At 37.5% G+C, this 14,916-nt stretch overlaps 1 protein-coding gene across 1 annotated transcript; it reads right to left on the bottom strand.

Annotated features, from left to right (window-relative positions):
- Positions 1-7,068: 7,068 nt before the first annotated feature.
- On the bottom strand, positions 7,069-10,655 carry LOC127121226 (uncharacterized). Its single transcript, XM_051051793.1, has 2 exons — positions 10,323-10,655; positions 7,069-8,281 (listed from the first exon to the last, which is right to left on the bottom strand). Exon 2 carries the CDS (start codon positions 8,274-8,276, stop codon positions 7,398-7,400), a length of 879 nt encoding a protein of 292 aa, XP_050907750.1. The 5' UTR covers positions 8,277-8,281; positions 10,323-10,655; the 3' UTR covers positions 7,069-7,397.
- Between the last annotated feature and the right edge of the window lie 4,261 nt (positions 10,656-14,916).

Below are 14,916 nucleotides of genomic sequence, written 5' to 3'. Positions count from 1 at the left end.
TGCAGCCTTCTTTTATTGGGTAATTTCTGAATATTATCTGGAGATACGAAGTTCAAACTAGGATAGAACTAGAATGAATCGGTCAAACAAGACTTCAACTGAAGAGGAATGAACTCATCAGGATTTACAACTGAAACAACCATCTTCCACGAGGCATAGATCTCTGTGGGGAACATGACCAATAAAAGGTATTTTGCTGCTTATGAGGATACTCTATATGGAGAGATTGACTCAACCCACAATATAAACAAGGAAACAAGGTGCATATGAATGCAAGCATGATATGTCATAGATATGCATGAATATTTAGTAATGAATGCATGATGGACAGACAAAACTAGGAATAACTAAAAATGTTAACAACTGCATAAGGACTTGCTGGAGATTTACACTGAGACTCGCTAGGGAGTAGTACAAAGACTTGCTGGGGAATTGGTACAAGAGCACCATATCCAGGTTTCTTTAAAAGTCTGTCTCTGCTGAGGATTCCGTAGAAGAATGGAGATGCCTTCTACTTCAAAAATGCAGGAGATTCCCTGTGGTTCTTGAATTTGTGAGGTATATGAGGATTGGACCTTTCTGAGGACTCCGTTGGGGATACAAGGTGTTATCCTCTGGAAATAAGATGATATTGTAAGAGAAGTCCTGCAATTCTTGAATTTGCTGATAATGCAGAAGGGATTATTCTTCTGGAAGACTCCGTTGGGGATAAAGTCCGCTGGGGATAGGTGGTATCTTTCCAGGGAATAAAAATATAGGGGAAATCTATCCTTGATTTTTTTGCTTTAATTATCATGGAGACTTTCTGTATCTGAAGACTCTGCAGGGGATTATGGTGTCTGATATCTGGTTACGAGATCTTTCCTCTAGGAGACTCTGTCGGGGAACAGTGATGTCTGACCTTTGAATATAAATGAGAATTCAGGAGAAATCCTGCAATTCTTGAATTTGCTTAAAATGCATAACACACTCTTCTTTTACTACAAAACATTACTGAGGCGGAGACATATCCTTCTATTGAATGGACAGAGAACAACAGGAGATTCCCTGTAGTTTCTGAATATCAACTTTCTTCACTCGCTGAGGGATGGAGACCTCTGTATTACTCCTGCTCAGGGAAATCAAATCTTCCTTCTCATCCTCTGCTGGGGACATTGCTGATCCCGCCTTAATAAATTACTGGGGAAATACCTGTAGTAATCCCATAGGCCAAATCTGTAACTTAAAACCTGGATCAAAGTCTTCATGATCAATTAACCGGGGAGTCTTCATGATCAATTAAACTGGGGAGTCTTCATGATCAATTAACTGGGGAGTCTTCATGCCCCAAGTGAAGGGAAGAAACTTCTTGAAGTATTTCTTGCATGATCTCTTGAGGAAAACTAGGAAGCATAGCTAGGGATATCCAGAATCACAACCTCTGCTGGAGAAATATTACTGCCAAGACACCTGTGGAGATTTTTTCATCATATACATATAAGGATAGTAATATGAACATGTCTAATTGGAATCACATGATTTCAAAATTACTGGGACCACATGTCTCAATCCTTTTATTGATGTCCACAAATTAAAATAAATAATCTTTATATTTTTCAAAAGCTGTTTTTAATTCAAAACTTTTGTTTCAAAACATATCTGTCAAAGTAAAAGAACTTTCGTAAATTGAAATGAAAATTAAGAGTGCCAAGAAATATATAAAGGCTCAAATTGATTTGATAGGATGGTAATCAGCCAACAGCGTGATTCCATAGATCTTTACAAATTGGAAAATGGTAATTTTGTGGAAAAAGGGTACGTTGAACTACAATGACATCATTCTCTCTTCCACTTTTGACCTGTATTGCAGCCTTGAGAAAGTTGGAGAACTATTGAAAATATTCTGATACTTCAATGATCTTATCTCTGTTATGCAGTTACTTGCCTGAAATCCCTAACTTTTGCCTAGATTGCCCTTTCGGGTTTTCAATCTACCGGGATAATATTCTCTTTGTTTTTTTATGTCTCTAATTTCTGCTTGGACCGCCCTTTCAGGTTTTCAGTCCACCGAGACGCTCATTTTTGCCTAAGCCGCCCTTTCGGGTTTTCAACTTAGCGAGCTGTTCTTTTCATTTTTTAGGCGAAGTATTTCTTGACTGCAGCTGTATTCACGGGACGTGGAAGCTCTTCACCATCCATGTTTGTAAGAATTAAAGCACCGCCTGAGAAGGCTTTCTTGACAACATAGGGTCCTTCATAGTTAGGAGTCCACTTGCCCCTAGAATCATTGTGAAATAGTATCATCTTCTTGAGCACAAGGTCACCCTCTTTGAATTCTCTCGGCTTAACCTTCCTATCAAATGCCTGCTTCATTCTCTTTTGATATAACTGTCCATGGCACAAGGCAGTCATTCTTTTTTCTTCAATCAAATTCAACTGATCGTATCTGCTTTGACACCATTCAGCCTCTGACAACTGAGTTTCCATTAGTATCCTCATTGATGGAATTTCAACCTCTATCGGTAACACAGCTTCCATACCGTATACAAGTGAAAATGGGGTTGCCCCAGTTGAAGTACGGACTGATGTTCTATATCCGTGTAGTGCAAAAGGCAGCATTTCATGCCAATCTTTGTAGGTAACAACCATCTTTTGAATGATCTTCTTGATATTCTTATTTGCAGTTTCAACTGCCCCATTCATCTTGGGACGGTAAGGAGAAGAGTTGTGATGCTCGATCCTGAAACTTTCACATAATTCATCCATCATTTTGTTGTTCAGATTGGAGCCATTGTCAGTGATGATCTTGTTTGGAATGCCATATCGGCAAATGAGATTATTTTTGATGAATCTGACCACCACTTGCTTTGTCACCTTTGCATACGAAGCTGCTTCCACCCATTTAGTGAAGTGATCAATTGCCACGAGAATGAAACGGTGTCCGTTGGAAGCTTTGGGTTCAATCATACTGATCATGTCAATGCCCCACATTGAGAATGGCCAAGGAGTAGAAATCACATTCAAAAAGGTTGGTGGTACATGAACCTTATCAGCGTAGATCTGACATTTGTGACACTTCTTTACAAATTTGCAGCAATCTGATTCCATGGTCAACCAGTAGTAACCAGCTCTCAACATCTTTCTTGACATAGAGTGGCCGTTTGCATGAGTACCAAAGGACCCTTCGTGAACTTCTTTCATCAACATTTCTGCTTCCTTTTTGTCAACACATCTGAGTAAGACCATGTCATAATTCCTCTTATAGAGCACATTCTGATTAAGGAAGAAACTGCCTGACAATCTTCTCAAAGTCTTTTTATCTTTTTCTGTTGCTCCAAGAGGATACTCCTGAGTCTGAAGGAAATGCTTGATATCGTGGTACCATGGTTTATCATCAAAACTGGCCTCAGCTGTAAACACATGTGCTGGTCTATCAAGTCGCTTGATCATAATTCTGGGTACTTCGTTTGGAAAACCCACTTGATACATTGAAGACAACGTAGCTAGAGCATCCGCCATCTGATTCTCATCCCGAGGAATGTGATGCAACTCAACCTTGGTGAAGAAAGTCAACAATCTTCTTGCATAGTCTTTGTATGGGATCAAGCCAGGGTGGCGTGTTTCCCATTCTCCTTTGATCTGATTGATAACTAACGCTGAGTCACCATAAACAGTAAGATTTTTGATGCGGAGGTCAATGGCTTCTTCAAGACCCATGATACAGGCTTCATATTCAGCAATGTTGTTTGTACATTCAAAACAAATTCTTGCCGTGAAAGGAATATGAGAACCTTCTGGAGCGATAATGACTGCACCTACTCCATGTCCATAAGCGTTGGAAGCTCCATCAAATACTAAACCCCATTGAGAATCTGGTTCAGGTCCTTCTTCAGGAAGTGGATCTTCACAATCTCTGGATTTTAGGAACATGACATCTTCATCAGGAAACTCATCCTCATTATCATTGTGATCTTCAACGGGTTGGTGAGCAAGGTACTCGGCTAACACACTGCTCTTGATAGCTTTCTGGGTATGATACTCAATGTCGTATTCTGATAACAGCATCTGCCATCTTGCAATCTTACCAGTGAGTGCAGGCTTCTCAAAAATGTACTTGATTGGATCCATTTTGGATATCAACCAAGTGGTGTGACTTAACATATACTGCCTCAATCTCTTAGCAGCCCAAGCCAATGCACAACATGTCTTCTCGAGTAAGGAGTATCGTGATTCACAGTCAGTAAATTTCTTGCTTAAGTAGTAAATGGCATGCTCTTTCTTTCCAGTTTCGTCTTGTTGACCCAGAATACAGCCCATAGAATTCTCAAGCACTGTCAAATACATAACCAACGGTCTTCCAGCAACAGGTGGTAACAAGATAGGAGGCTCCATGAGGTACTCTTTGATATTGTCAAATGCTTTCTGACAATCCTCTGTCCAAACACAATTCTGACTCTTTCTCAGCAATTTGAAGATAGGTTCACAAGTGGCAGTCATGTGAGAAATAAACCGGGATATGTAATTCAATCGTCCTAGAAAACCTCTCACTTGCCTTTCTGTTTTTGGTGCGGGCATCTCTTGGATAGCTTTTACTTTATCTGGATCAACTTCAATGCCTTTTTGGCCGACAATGAAGCCCAAGAGTTTACCTGACCTGACGCCAAATGTGCATTTGTTCGGATTGAGGCGAAGACGGAACTTCCTCAATCGTTGAAACAGCTTCAATAGATCTACTAAGTGACCTTCTTCTGAACGAGACTTCGCGATCATGTCATCCACATAAACCTCAATCTCTTTGTGCATCATGTCGTGAAAGAGCGTTGTCATGGCTCGCTGGTAAGTAGCACCTGCGTTCTTCAACCCAAACGGCATCACTTGATAACAGAATGTTCCCCATGGTGTTATGAATGTAGTTTTTTCCATGTCTTCGGGAGCCATTTTGATCTGGTTATACTCGGAGAATCCGTCCATGAAGGAGAATATGTCAAACTTTGTTGTATTGTCTACCAACATGTCAATGTGAGGCAGGGGGAAATCATCCTTTGGGCTTGCTCTATTTAAGTCACGATAGTCGACACACATTCGTACCTTCCCGTCCTTCTTAGGAACTGGCACAATATTTGCTATCCACTCTGGATACACTGAAGTGGCAAGAAAACCAACATTTATTTGCTTCAGAACTTCTTCTTTAATTTTGACGGCCATATCTGGATGTGTTCTTCTTAATTTCTGTTTGACCGGTGGACATTCTGGCTTCAAAGGTAGCTTGTGCTCTACGATGTCAGTGTCGAGACCAGGCATATCTTGATAAGACCAAGCAAACACATCTACATACTCTTTCAACAGGCTGATCAATTGCTCCTTGACCTGTGGGGATAACAATGCTCCAATTTTGACTTCTTTCACATTTTCTTTCGAACCCAAGTTGACTGTTTCCAAAGGCTCCTTGTATGGCTGAATAGTGTCTTCTTCATTTTCAAGCTGGCGGGCGACCTCTTCTGGAATCTCATCCCACTCTTCCTCTTCAACTTCGAATACAGAATGTTCAAAGTTGGGAGAGGGCATGATGTCATTGTGTTCAACGGGTTTAAGTAACCTGTACAAACAATTGTTTTTAGAGGACTGACCATGACATGCAAAAATGTGTTCTTTTTAAGGTTTTTTTGTGTTACCATTTTCCGAAAAAGCTGAAAAGATAAAAGGACACAAGTGTATAGGAACACAAAAGATCTTTTTCATGGATAGTACGTTTTTGACAAAAGTGCCCATTTTACAAAATTAATGCTTCGCGCTTTGGGCTAAAGCGGAAGATTTTTGAAAACTGAAAAGCTTAATTACTTTGATATGTGGACACAATGTGGGATGTCAACTGCGGTCCAGTTCTTCATAACTACTCCAGTCGCCATTCTGTCTTTCCCTCGAAGAGCTTTTATCTCTTTTTGTAATTCCGCAAACTGATCCTGGAATTCATCCATTCTATCATTGAGACCAGGATCCTCACTTGGGGTAGGGCCGTGATAGACAGGTTCTCCTAGGTGAGGAGTATAGTGAACAACGGGAGGCACATTAGTGAAGACAGGAGCATTTGGTGGAACGAACTCTTGTTGATATCTATCTTGATTAAGATCCCTGGGTATTTCCCAAGGACGGGATGCTGTGATGGTAACAGAAGTGACTGGGACAGCGTTGATTTCTGAAGCGATGACTGTAGTGACGGGTGCTGCTGTTGTCTGATTCTGAATTTGAGGTTGATTCTGTGCCGAAGTCTGTCCTGAATTATGAACTTAAGCCCTAGCCTGGGCTTCCTCTGCTTGTAGACGGGCGGTTAACATTTGGTTGCACATCTCTGCTGCCTGTGCTTGCACCTGGATTTGTGCATCTTGTGCTTCGGCAACCTGAGCTTGTGCTGTTTGAAGTTGAGCAGCTTGGGCTGCTTGGTTTGCTATTAATGTCTCGACCATAGCAGAAAGGCGGTCAACCTGAGCTTTTAATTCTCGGTTCTCGTTATCTGTTATCTCCATTCTTCTTTTGTAGTTGGCTCTTGTGTTGTAATTATGCGTCAGCTTGAAATGGATCTGCTGGCGGGAAGCAACTGTTAGAAGACTGGACCAAGACAGACAACCTGTATGCACGTGATGCATGGATATGCAAAATGAATGATTTTCCAAGGAACTCTAAGTGAAGGAAAAGATAGAATTGCAAACATTTTTTATAACAAAACAAAATTTTTCATTTTAAGCATTTTTATCAAAATATACAAAGTTATCAACCCAAAATACAACCAAGAAAACCATTTAAGGACATGTGTCATCAGGACGAGCATAAACAAGTAGGAGTTGTCCTTCAAGTCTCTCAATTCTTTCTTCATAGGCCTTCTGCATAAAAGCTTTCTCCTTCACCAAACTGTCTACAAGACCTTTCCATGCACCTGAGGACTGTGGAATCTGGGAGTAATCTGTTGTGCCTGAGGAAAATAAATCCTCTTGCACCCTTGGACGTTTACCTGCACGATCTTCTCCACTCTGCTCCTTTAACTGTCTCTGAAGTTCTTCATTTTCCATTTCGAGCACCTGGGCCTTATCCTTCCAAGCGTCTCTCTCTTTCTTGACCCTCTCCAAGGTGGCTTGGAGTTCTTCTTTGTCATCTAGCGGAAGGTAGGGGGTTTTCAACGGAGCGGGTTTGATAGGATCATGATGTGGGTATGGCATTTTCAACTGTATAGCTCTGGCTCTGATCCACTGGAGGTACGGCTCATAGGAGGTACAATCTTTCTTACCCAATTCAAGTCTCCCTTTGCGACAAACACGATGCCAAGCTCTTACTACTCTCTCTTTCATGGTAGGGTCCTCCTCGTTATCCCTCAAGAAAATACCTTCTAAAAGAATGTTAGGAGGCTTGTCCTTCATAGGGTAACCGAGTTATCTCCTAGCAAGTACTGGATTATAAGAAATGATTCCCTTTGTGCCCATGAGGGGCACATTGGGGAACTCCCCGCAACTATCAATGATCTTCACATCGTCTAAAACTCTACTATACCATGCAATATCTGACTGGGTAAGAGACATAATCCTCTGTGACCACTGAAGTCCTGACTTGCGATCCCAAAAAGTAGCTGACTTAGAAAGATGAGAGACAAACCATTTGTAGAGTAACGGTATACAGCAGACTATGGTTCCTCCTCCTTTCAAAGTACGGTAATGGATGGAATGATAGGTGTCTCCGAGCAAAGTTGGAACAGGATTACCACTTAGGAAGATGCGTATAGCATATGAATCCACAAAACCTTCAATATTAGGAAATAGTAACAAACCGTAGATCAACAAGGCGAACAGATGCTCCACAATAATATCACAACCTTGACTGGCAAAATAAGAAACCTTCCCCATTAAGAACTTGGCAGTGAAACCTGGAAGTCCTCCTTTGGTGGTGAAGTTATTCTTGAATTCTGACTTCTTCATGTACAACACTTTTGCAAGAGAACTGTGCTCGGGTAACTTTTCTGAATCAGAGAAAGGTACTGTATCAGCAACTGGGATGTGAAGCAACTGGGCATACTCTTCCAATGTAGGCATGAGTTGATAGTCTGGGAATGTGAAACAGTGATAGACTGGATCATAGAACTGTACTAATGTCTGCAATAACCCTTCTTCCATCCTAAGTGTCAATAAAGATATAAGTGCCCCATATCTGTCTCTGAAACCAATAGGATCTGCGATCGAAGAAACCAGTTTCTTTAGTTCATCTATCTTTGGATTGATGAGATTGTACTTTTTCACACTTCTCTGTCCAAAATCCATGTTTCCTGCAATATTTGCAATCCTCACTTTAAGTTCCTTGGAAAAATGTTGAAATGATGGGAATGAATGCATGTCATGCATGAATGCAACAAACACAAACATGGTTAAACAATACAAGGCTCAAAGTTCATCACCAGCATGGAGTTTAGGACAACGCCCCAAGATAAGTTCTAAGGTTCACCTGCCAAACGGGTTCTAAAAGTTCCCAAGGTTATGGATCCTTCTTCGGATAATACCGGGTTAAGCAACTACTCGCTTTCCAATATTATTCTCAAAAGAATCTCGCTTGAGTGTGATATCGCGTATCAACCAAACCAAACTTTTGGTCCGAAGTGGTCACCGCATCACATCCTAAGTAAGGCCAAGATGGGGTAAAGGTAAACTAAGGTCCTTGGCTTCACGGGCCCGTCGAAAGCAACAATGCCTCACAAATGACTTGTTTAGCACTATCACCCTCAAAGAGGCCTCCACCAAGCGGACAAAGGCTCAAGTCAACTCGGTAAGGATTGTCTCCTATCAAGTCAACCTGAATTATCATCCATCCTATCTCAAATGTGCCCCAAATCCGGGTATAGGATTTATCACAAGTATCCCCCAAAACCCAAAATAACAAACATTACAAACAATATAATTTAGCAAATATCCACAAAGCAAACATATAAACAAGCAAAGATAGGCTAAACCCTCAAATAAGTTTAATCATTGTGTCCTCAGCAGAGTCGCCATTCTGTCGCGGCGGGATTTTTCACGAGATTAAGTATTGATTGAACTTAACCCGTTTGAAAAATATTTTAAATGCAAGAGTCGCCACCGTCTTTTATTTTATCCAAAAAGAGGAAGGGAAAAATAATGATAAATCCCTTTAGAGTTACGGGTTCGGGGGTTGGTTATGCAAAGGGAAGGTATTAGCACCCTCTACATCTGTGGTACTCCACAGGAACCTTTTTGCTTATGTTTATGGGAATGCTTTGCTTTTTTCGCTTTGATCGTTTGATTGGGGAGATGAGAAAAGAACTTGATTTTATTGTTTTTGGACTCGATAAAGTCGTAGACTTCATGCCTACGTATCTCCAAGGCGCAATGGAGAAATCAGAATCCACGTAGTTCTCCCAAAAGAAAAGGGGAAAGTCAGTTTTGTTGATTTTAGATTTGAACGAGCCTAAACCCTAAAGAAATAAATAAATGGGCTCATTACAGGAAAGCCCAAGAGTAAGCTTATGAGTGTGTGAAAATGGTTTCTTAAACGGTGACCGTTGGAATCGCATCGGGTTTCTCTTTTTTGGATTTTTCGATTTTTTAACATAAAACGTGAACAATACGATTAAACACACAATATAGAAAATAAAAAATGCGAGAAAGTAAATTATTACAACACAGTTAGCTATGAATAGTTAGTATTACGAATAGTTAGTGGAGTTAATCGAGCTGAAACTGAAACGAAACGGTTAGTAACAACATAAACAAATATAAAAAACAATATAAACATTTACTTTAGACAAAATAAACATTTAAACAAATAATTAATTTAACTAACATTTAAATAAAACATATATAATAATAAAAGATAAACAATATTTAGTAAACAAAAGTAATATATATATATATACACACATATATATATATATATATATATATATATATATATATATATATATATATATATATATATATATATATATATATATATATATATTTATTATTTATTTTTAGACGATAAATATATAGTAGACAAATATTTACACACACACATATTTATTTATTTATTTATAGATATAGACAAATAATATATAATAGGCAAAGATAATATATATATATATATATATATATATATATATATATATATATATATATATATATATATATATATATATATATATATTTATTTAGATATATAATAGACAAAAATAATATATATATATATATATATATATATATATATATATATATATATATATATATATATATATATATAGATAAATAATATATTAAAACACATGTCGGCAAGCCGGAACTTTGCCGATTTCAGAGATAAGTGAAGAATATTACCTTGTGTGAAGAGGATGAACTTCTGATCGTCCAAATGATCGACCGAAAGCTGGAAACCGTCACCGACGCAGTGCTGGCTGCCTTCGTGAGTACTTGACTTCAACGTCGCTTTTGATCGGTGAAACGACGCCGGAATGAAATGAACCTTGGATATTTGTGACCTGGACTCAACGAACTTCAAAGATATGAAATCGGTTTTGTGTTTCGGTGAATAATCGGGACGATTTTGGGTTACCGAAAATGAAGAACAAGTGAAATACGGTAATGCTTTTGGAAAAATATTTCTTTTCAATTCTCTGTTTCTCTCACCACACGTTTTTTCCTTACTGATCCACCCTCTTTTTCTTTTTTTTTCTTACTAACCATATCTATATATATATATTTAGATTACTTAAACAATAAGAAACCTAAAAAATATCTAACATAAATTAATAATATATATTTAGATTACTTAAACAATAAGAAACCTAAAAAATATCTAACATAAATTAATAATATATATTTAGATTACTTAAACAATAAGAAACCTAAAAAATATCTAACATAAATTAATAATATATATTTAGATTACTTAAACAATAAGAAACCTAAAAAATATATAACATAAATTGATAATATATATTTAGATTACTTAAACAATAAGAAACCTAAAAAATATCTAACATAAATTAATAATATATATTTATATATTATATAATAATAATAATAATAATAAACTAATATAATATTAATCCTAATTAAATAAACTAATTAACAACTAAACACAATTAATATTAAGCACAAATAATATTAACGGCACACGATTAAAATACGATAAAATCGAGCGACACGAACGCGATAAAAACGATGACAATTTGCACAACAAAACAGTCAAATTGATAAAACCAATAAACCAGTAAACCGGTAAACCAGTAAAATCAACAACACGACTCAAACAGACTCGATTAAATCACACGGCACAACACGTAATTAAATAAACAACCCTAGGCAATAATAAAATCAACACGACATCACGAAAACGCTGACAAACACAATCACAAATAATCGGACAATACGAAAACTCTAATATATTCGAAATACAGTCAAAATACCGACAAACAAACAATTAAATAGATAAAAACGCACAAAACCTAATCGAAGTGATGCCACGCACAACAGAGATAAGCGAGATAAATACGAGGCAACGATATCGGCCAGGTTTTGCTAAAACAACGAAATACAACACGGTAAGCAACGAAAACACACAAAACCTAATCAAACCAGTTGTCACGCGAAGTTTAAGAAATTGAGATGAATACGAGACAATGAGATTAATCAAGATGTGGTCAACAAAGCCAAAGTCAAATTTTGGGGTGCGACACAAGCTTTATCTATTGTTGACAATGTTGTGAAGATGAATGGATCTTCTATCTCTTCCTTAGGAGATGCTCATCAAATCATTCAGAATGGTCTGGTTAATGGATGGGGTCAGCTTATTGAACTTCCTAAAAACAAATTTCGCATTGGTCTCGGGTTTTCTCCCAATTATGCCAAAGGTGCTAGGTCAGATGATGTTATTCGTCCTATCCAAGATGTTTTCCGCAGTGGAGGTTATATTCACAAGCCTACTTCAGAAGTTGATGCTAACATTAAAGAAGATACCGAGCAAGATTTATCCAACTTTGTGACGCCTGGAGTAATTTGCCAAAACTGGATAACTATTGATGTTACTTCTTCCATTCATATATCTAAGTAATATGTTTTTTTTTCAAATTTTCTTTCACTTTGCCCAAGGTGAAAGTGATGAATGTTCGAGCTTTGTTTCAAATTTTACAATCATCAATAAAATGTTATTTTGTTTATCCATGTGTGGTTTTATTTTTATGTTTTTCTGGAAGATGGTAACCTAAAAAGCCCAAAAATATAATAATTTCAATATTCGTATAATCACGTATTCATTGTGTTAGTTTCTAACATCAATCATAAAATCATTGTGAAAATTGCTTGATAAACCCATTGAAAATAATGACCCTATGCGCTCTCCCAACTTTGAGTTTCATGTGTTTGAAGCAAAAGAAGAGAGTGGTGAATATGATATTCCTTATGAGATCTCTCGGTTGCTTGAGCACGAGGAGAAGACCATTCAACCATATAAAGAGCCATTGGAAGTAATTAACTTGGGTTCTGAAGATGATAAAAAAAGAAGTCAAGCTTGGGGCACTGCTAGGTCCAGAGGTTAAGAAGAGGATGGTAGAGCTTCTTAGAGAGTATGTGGATTTGTTTGCTTGGTCCTACCAAGATATGTCGGGTCTTGATACTGATATTATGGAGCATAGATTGGAACTCAAGCCAGACTGTACACCTGTGAAGTAGAAGTTGAGAAGAACTCACCCTGATACGGTAGTGAAGATCAAAGAGGAGGTACAAAAGAAAATCAGTGCAGGTTTCCTTGTCACTGCAGAGTATCCTCAATGGGTAGCTAATATTGTTTCGGTTCCAAAGAAAGATGGAAAAGTACGCATGTGTGTTGATTATAGAGACTTGAATAAGGCCAATCCAAAAGATGATTTCCCTCTACCACACATTAATATGTTGGTAGATAATACGACAAAGTTTGATGTGTTCTCTTTTATGGATGGATTTTCCGACTATAATCAAATTAAGATGGCCCCTGATGACATGGAAAAAATGAAGTTCATCATACCCTGGGGAACATTCTACTATGGAGTGATTCCCTTTGGGTTGAAGAACAATGATGCTACGTACCAGAGGGCTATGACAACCCTTTTCCATGACATGATGCATAAAGAGATAGAAGTTTATATTGATGATATGATTGCTAAGTCAAGGAATGAGTAGGATCATGTGGAGCATTTGTTGAAATTTTTCCAACATTTGAGGAAGTATAAACTCCATCTGAAGCCTAATAAATGTACTTTTGATGTTTGTTTTTGGAAGCTGTTGGGTTTCATTGTTAGCCAGAGAGGTATTGAGGTAGATCTTGATAAAGTTAGGGATATTTGAGAGATTCCTGCACCTAAAACTGAGAAGCAAGTTAAAGGATTTCTAGGACGTTTAAATTATATTGGGGACAAAAGTAATTAATTTTGCTGAAATCTGAGTTGACAAGCGTGGGGAGAATTAAATGCAGCTAATGATGGTTGTTTAATATAAAAAATATGCACATTGCTCGAGGGGATCTCAATAGTTTGGCTCTTGAGTTCAGAGTTAGACTAGAAGATCCAAAGCCACACATTTGAGAGACCACGTGTTGATGTTTATGGAGTCAAGAATACCAAGAGGTTTCTAACTCAGAAGGATTCTAGCCTAGATAACATCTAACTTGTAGAAGTATCAGAACCAGAACCAGATAAACACCGGATGATTAAGTCAGCGCCTATTTTATCATTAGAGATGAGAAGCACAAGTTTAGATTCATTTTGGGCAATCTGCAATATTTAAATGTTTATGAATGAAAGGAAATATATCTTCAACTAAGGGTTTTGAGAAGATGTCAGCCCATTGATGGTCTGTATCTATGAATTTTAAAATTATTATCCCTTTCTGAACATAGCTTATGATAAAATGATGTTTAATTTCTATGTACTTCGCTCTTGAATGTAAAATAGGATTCTTACTTAAGCATATAACAATAGTGTTGTAATAAAAGATAGGGATGTTACTCTCATAGATCTGAAAGTCCTCAAGTTGATTCTTCATCCAGAGCATCTGAGTGTTGCATAGTGAAGCTGAAATGTATTATGCTTCTGCAGTTGAGAGTGCAATGGTTGATTGTCTTTTGCTAGCCCATGAAATGAAGTTTCCTCCCAGAAACTGACAGTTCCCAGATGTGCTTTTGCATTCCAATCTGTCTCCAGCGTAATCTGCATCACAGTACCCAAAATGCATATACTCTAATATTTTCTTATACATCAAGCCAAGGATAGGTGTTCCTCTCAAATACCTCAGGATTCTCTTAATAGTTGTCAAGTGAGATTCCCTTGGATCTAACTGAAATCTAGCATAGAGAGACATGCTGAAAAATATATCTGGATGTGTAGTAGTCATATAGAGAAGAGAACCTATCATACCACGATAGAGTTTTTGACAAACATTTTGACTTGCCTCTTCTTTCTCTAGAATGCAAGTAGGATGCATGGGAGTCTTGGCTGATTTGCTTTTTGACATTTCAAATTTCTTCAGAATGTCTTTTATGTATTTTCTTTGATATACATATGTGGCTTCTGAAGTTTGGTTAATTTGAATCCTCAGAAAGAACTTTAGTTCTTGCATCAGACTCATTTCAAATTCTGCCTGCATTAGCTCAAAAAATTCTTGACAAACAGAGAGGTTAGCAAAACCAAATATTATGTCATCAACATATATCTGACAGATCATAAGGTCGTTTATGATGTTTTTATAGAAGAGAGTGGAATCCATTTTGTCTCTAATAAAGTCATTCTCTAGAAGGAATGAACTAAGTCTTTCATATTAAGCTCTAGGAGCTTGTTTCAGACTATAAATTGATTTTTTCAGTTTAAAAACATGTTCTGGACATTTTGAGTCTTCAAAACCAGGATTTTGATGGACATACACCTCTTCAGAAATATACCCA

This window comes from Lathyrus oleraceus, chromosome 2, assembly GCF_024323335.1.
Source record: "Lathyrus oleraceus cultivar Zhongwan6 chromosome 2, CAAS_Psat_ZW6_1.0, whole genome shotgun sequence".
Lineage (NCBI taxonomy): Eukaryota > Viridiplantae > Streptophyta > Magnoliopsida > Fabales > Fabaceae > Lathyrus > Lathyrus oleraceus.
Note: the sequence above shows the minus strand (reverse complement) of the source record. Positions and strands in the feature narration are given on the sequence as shown.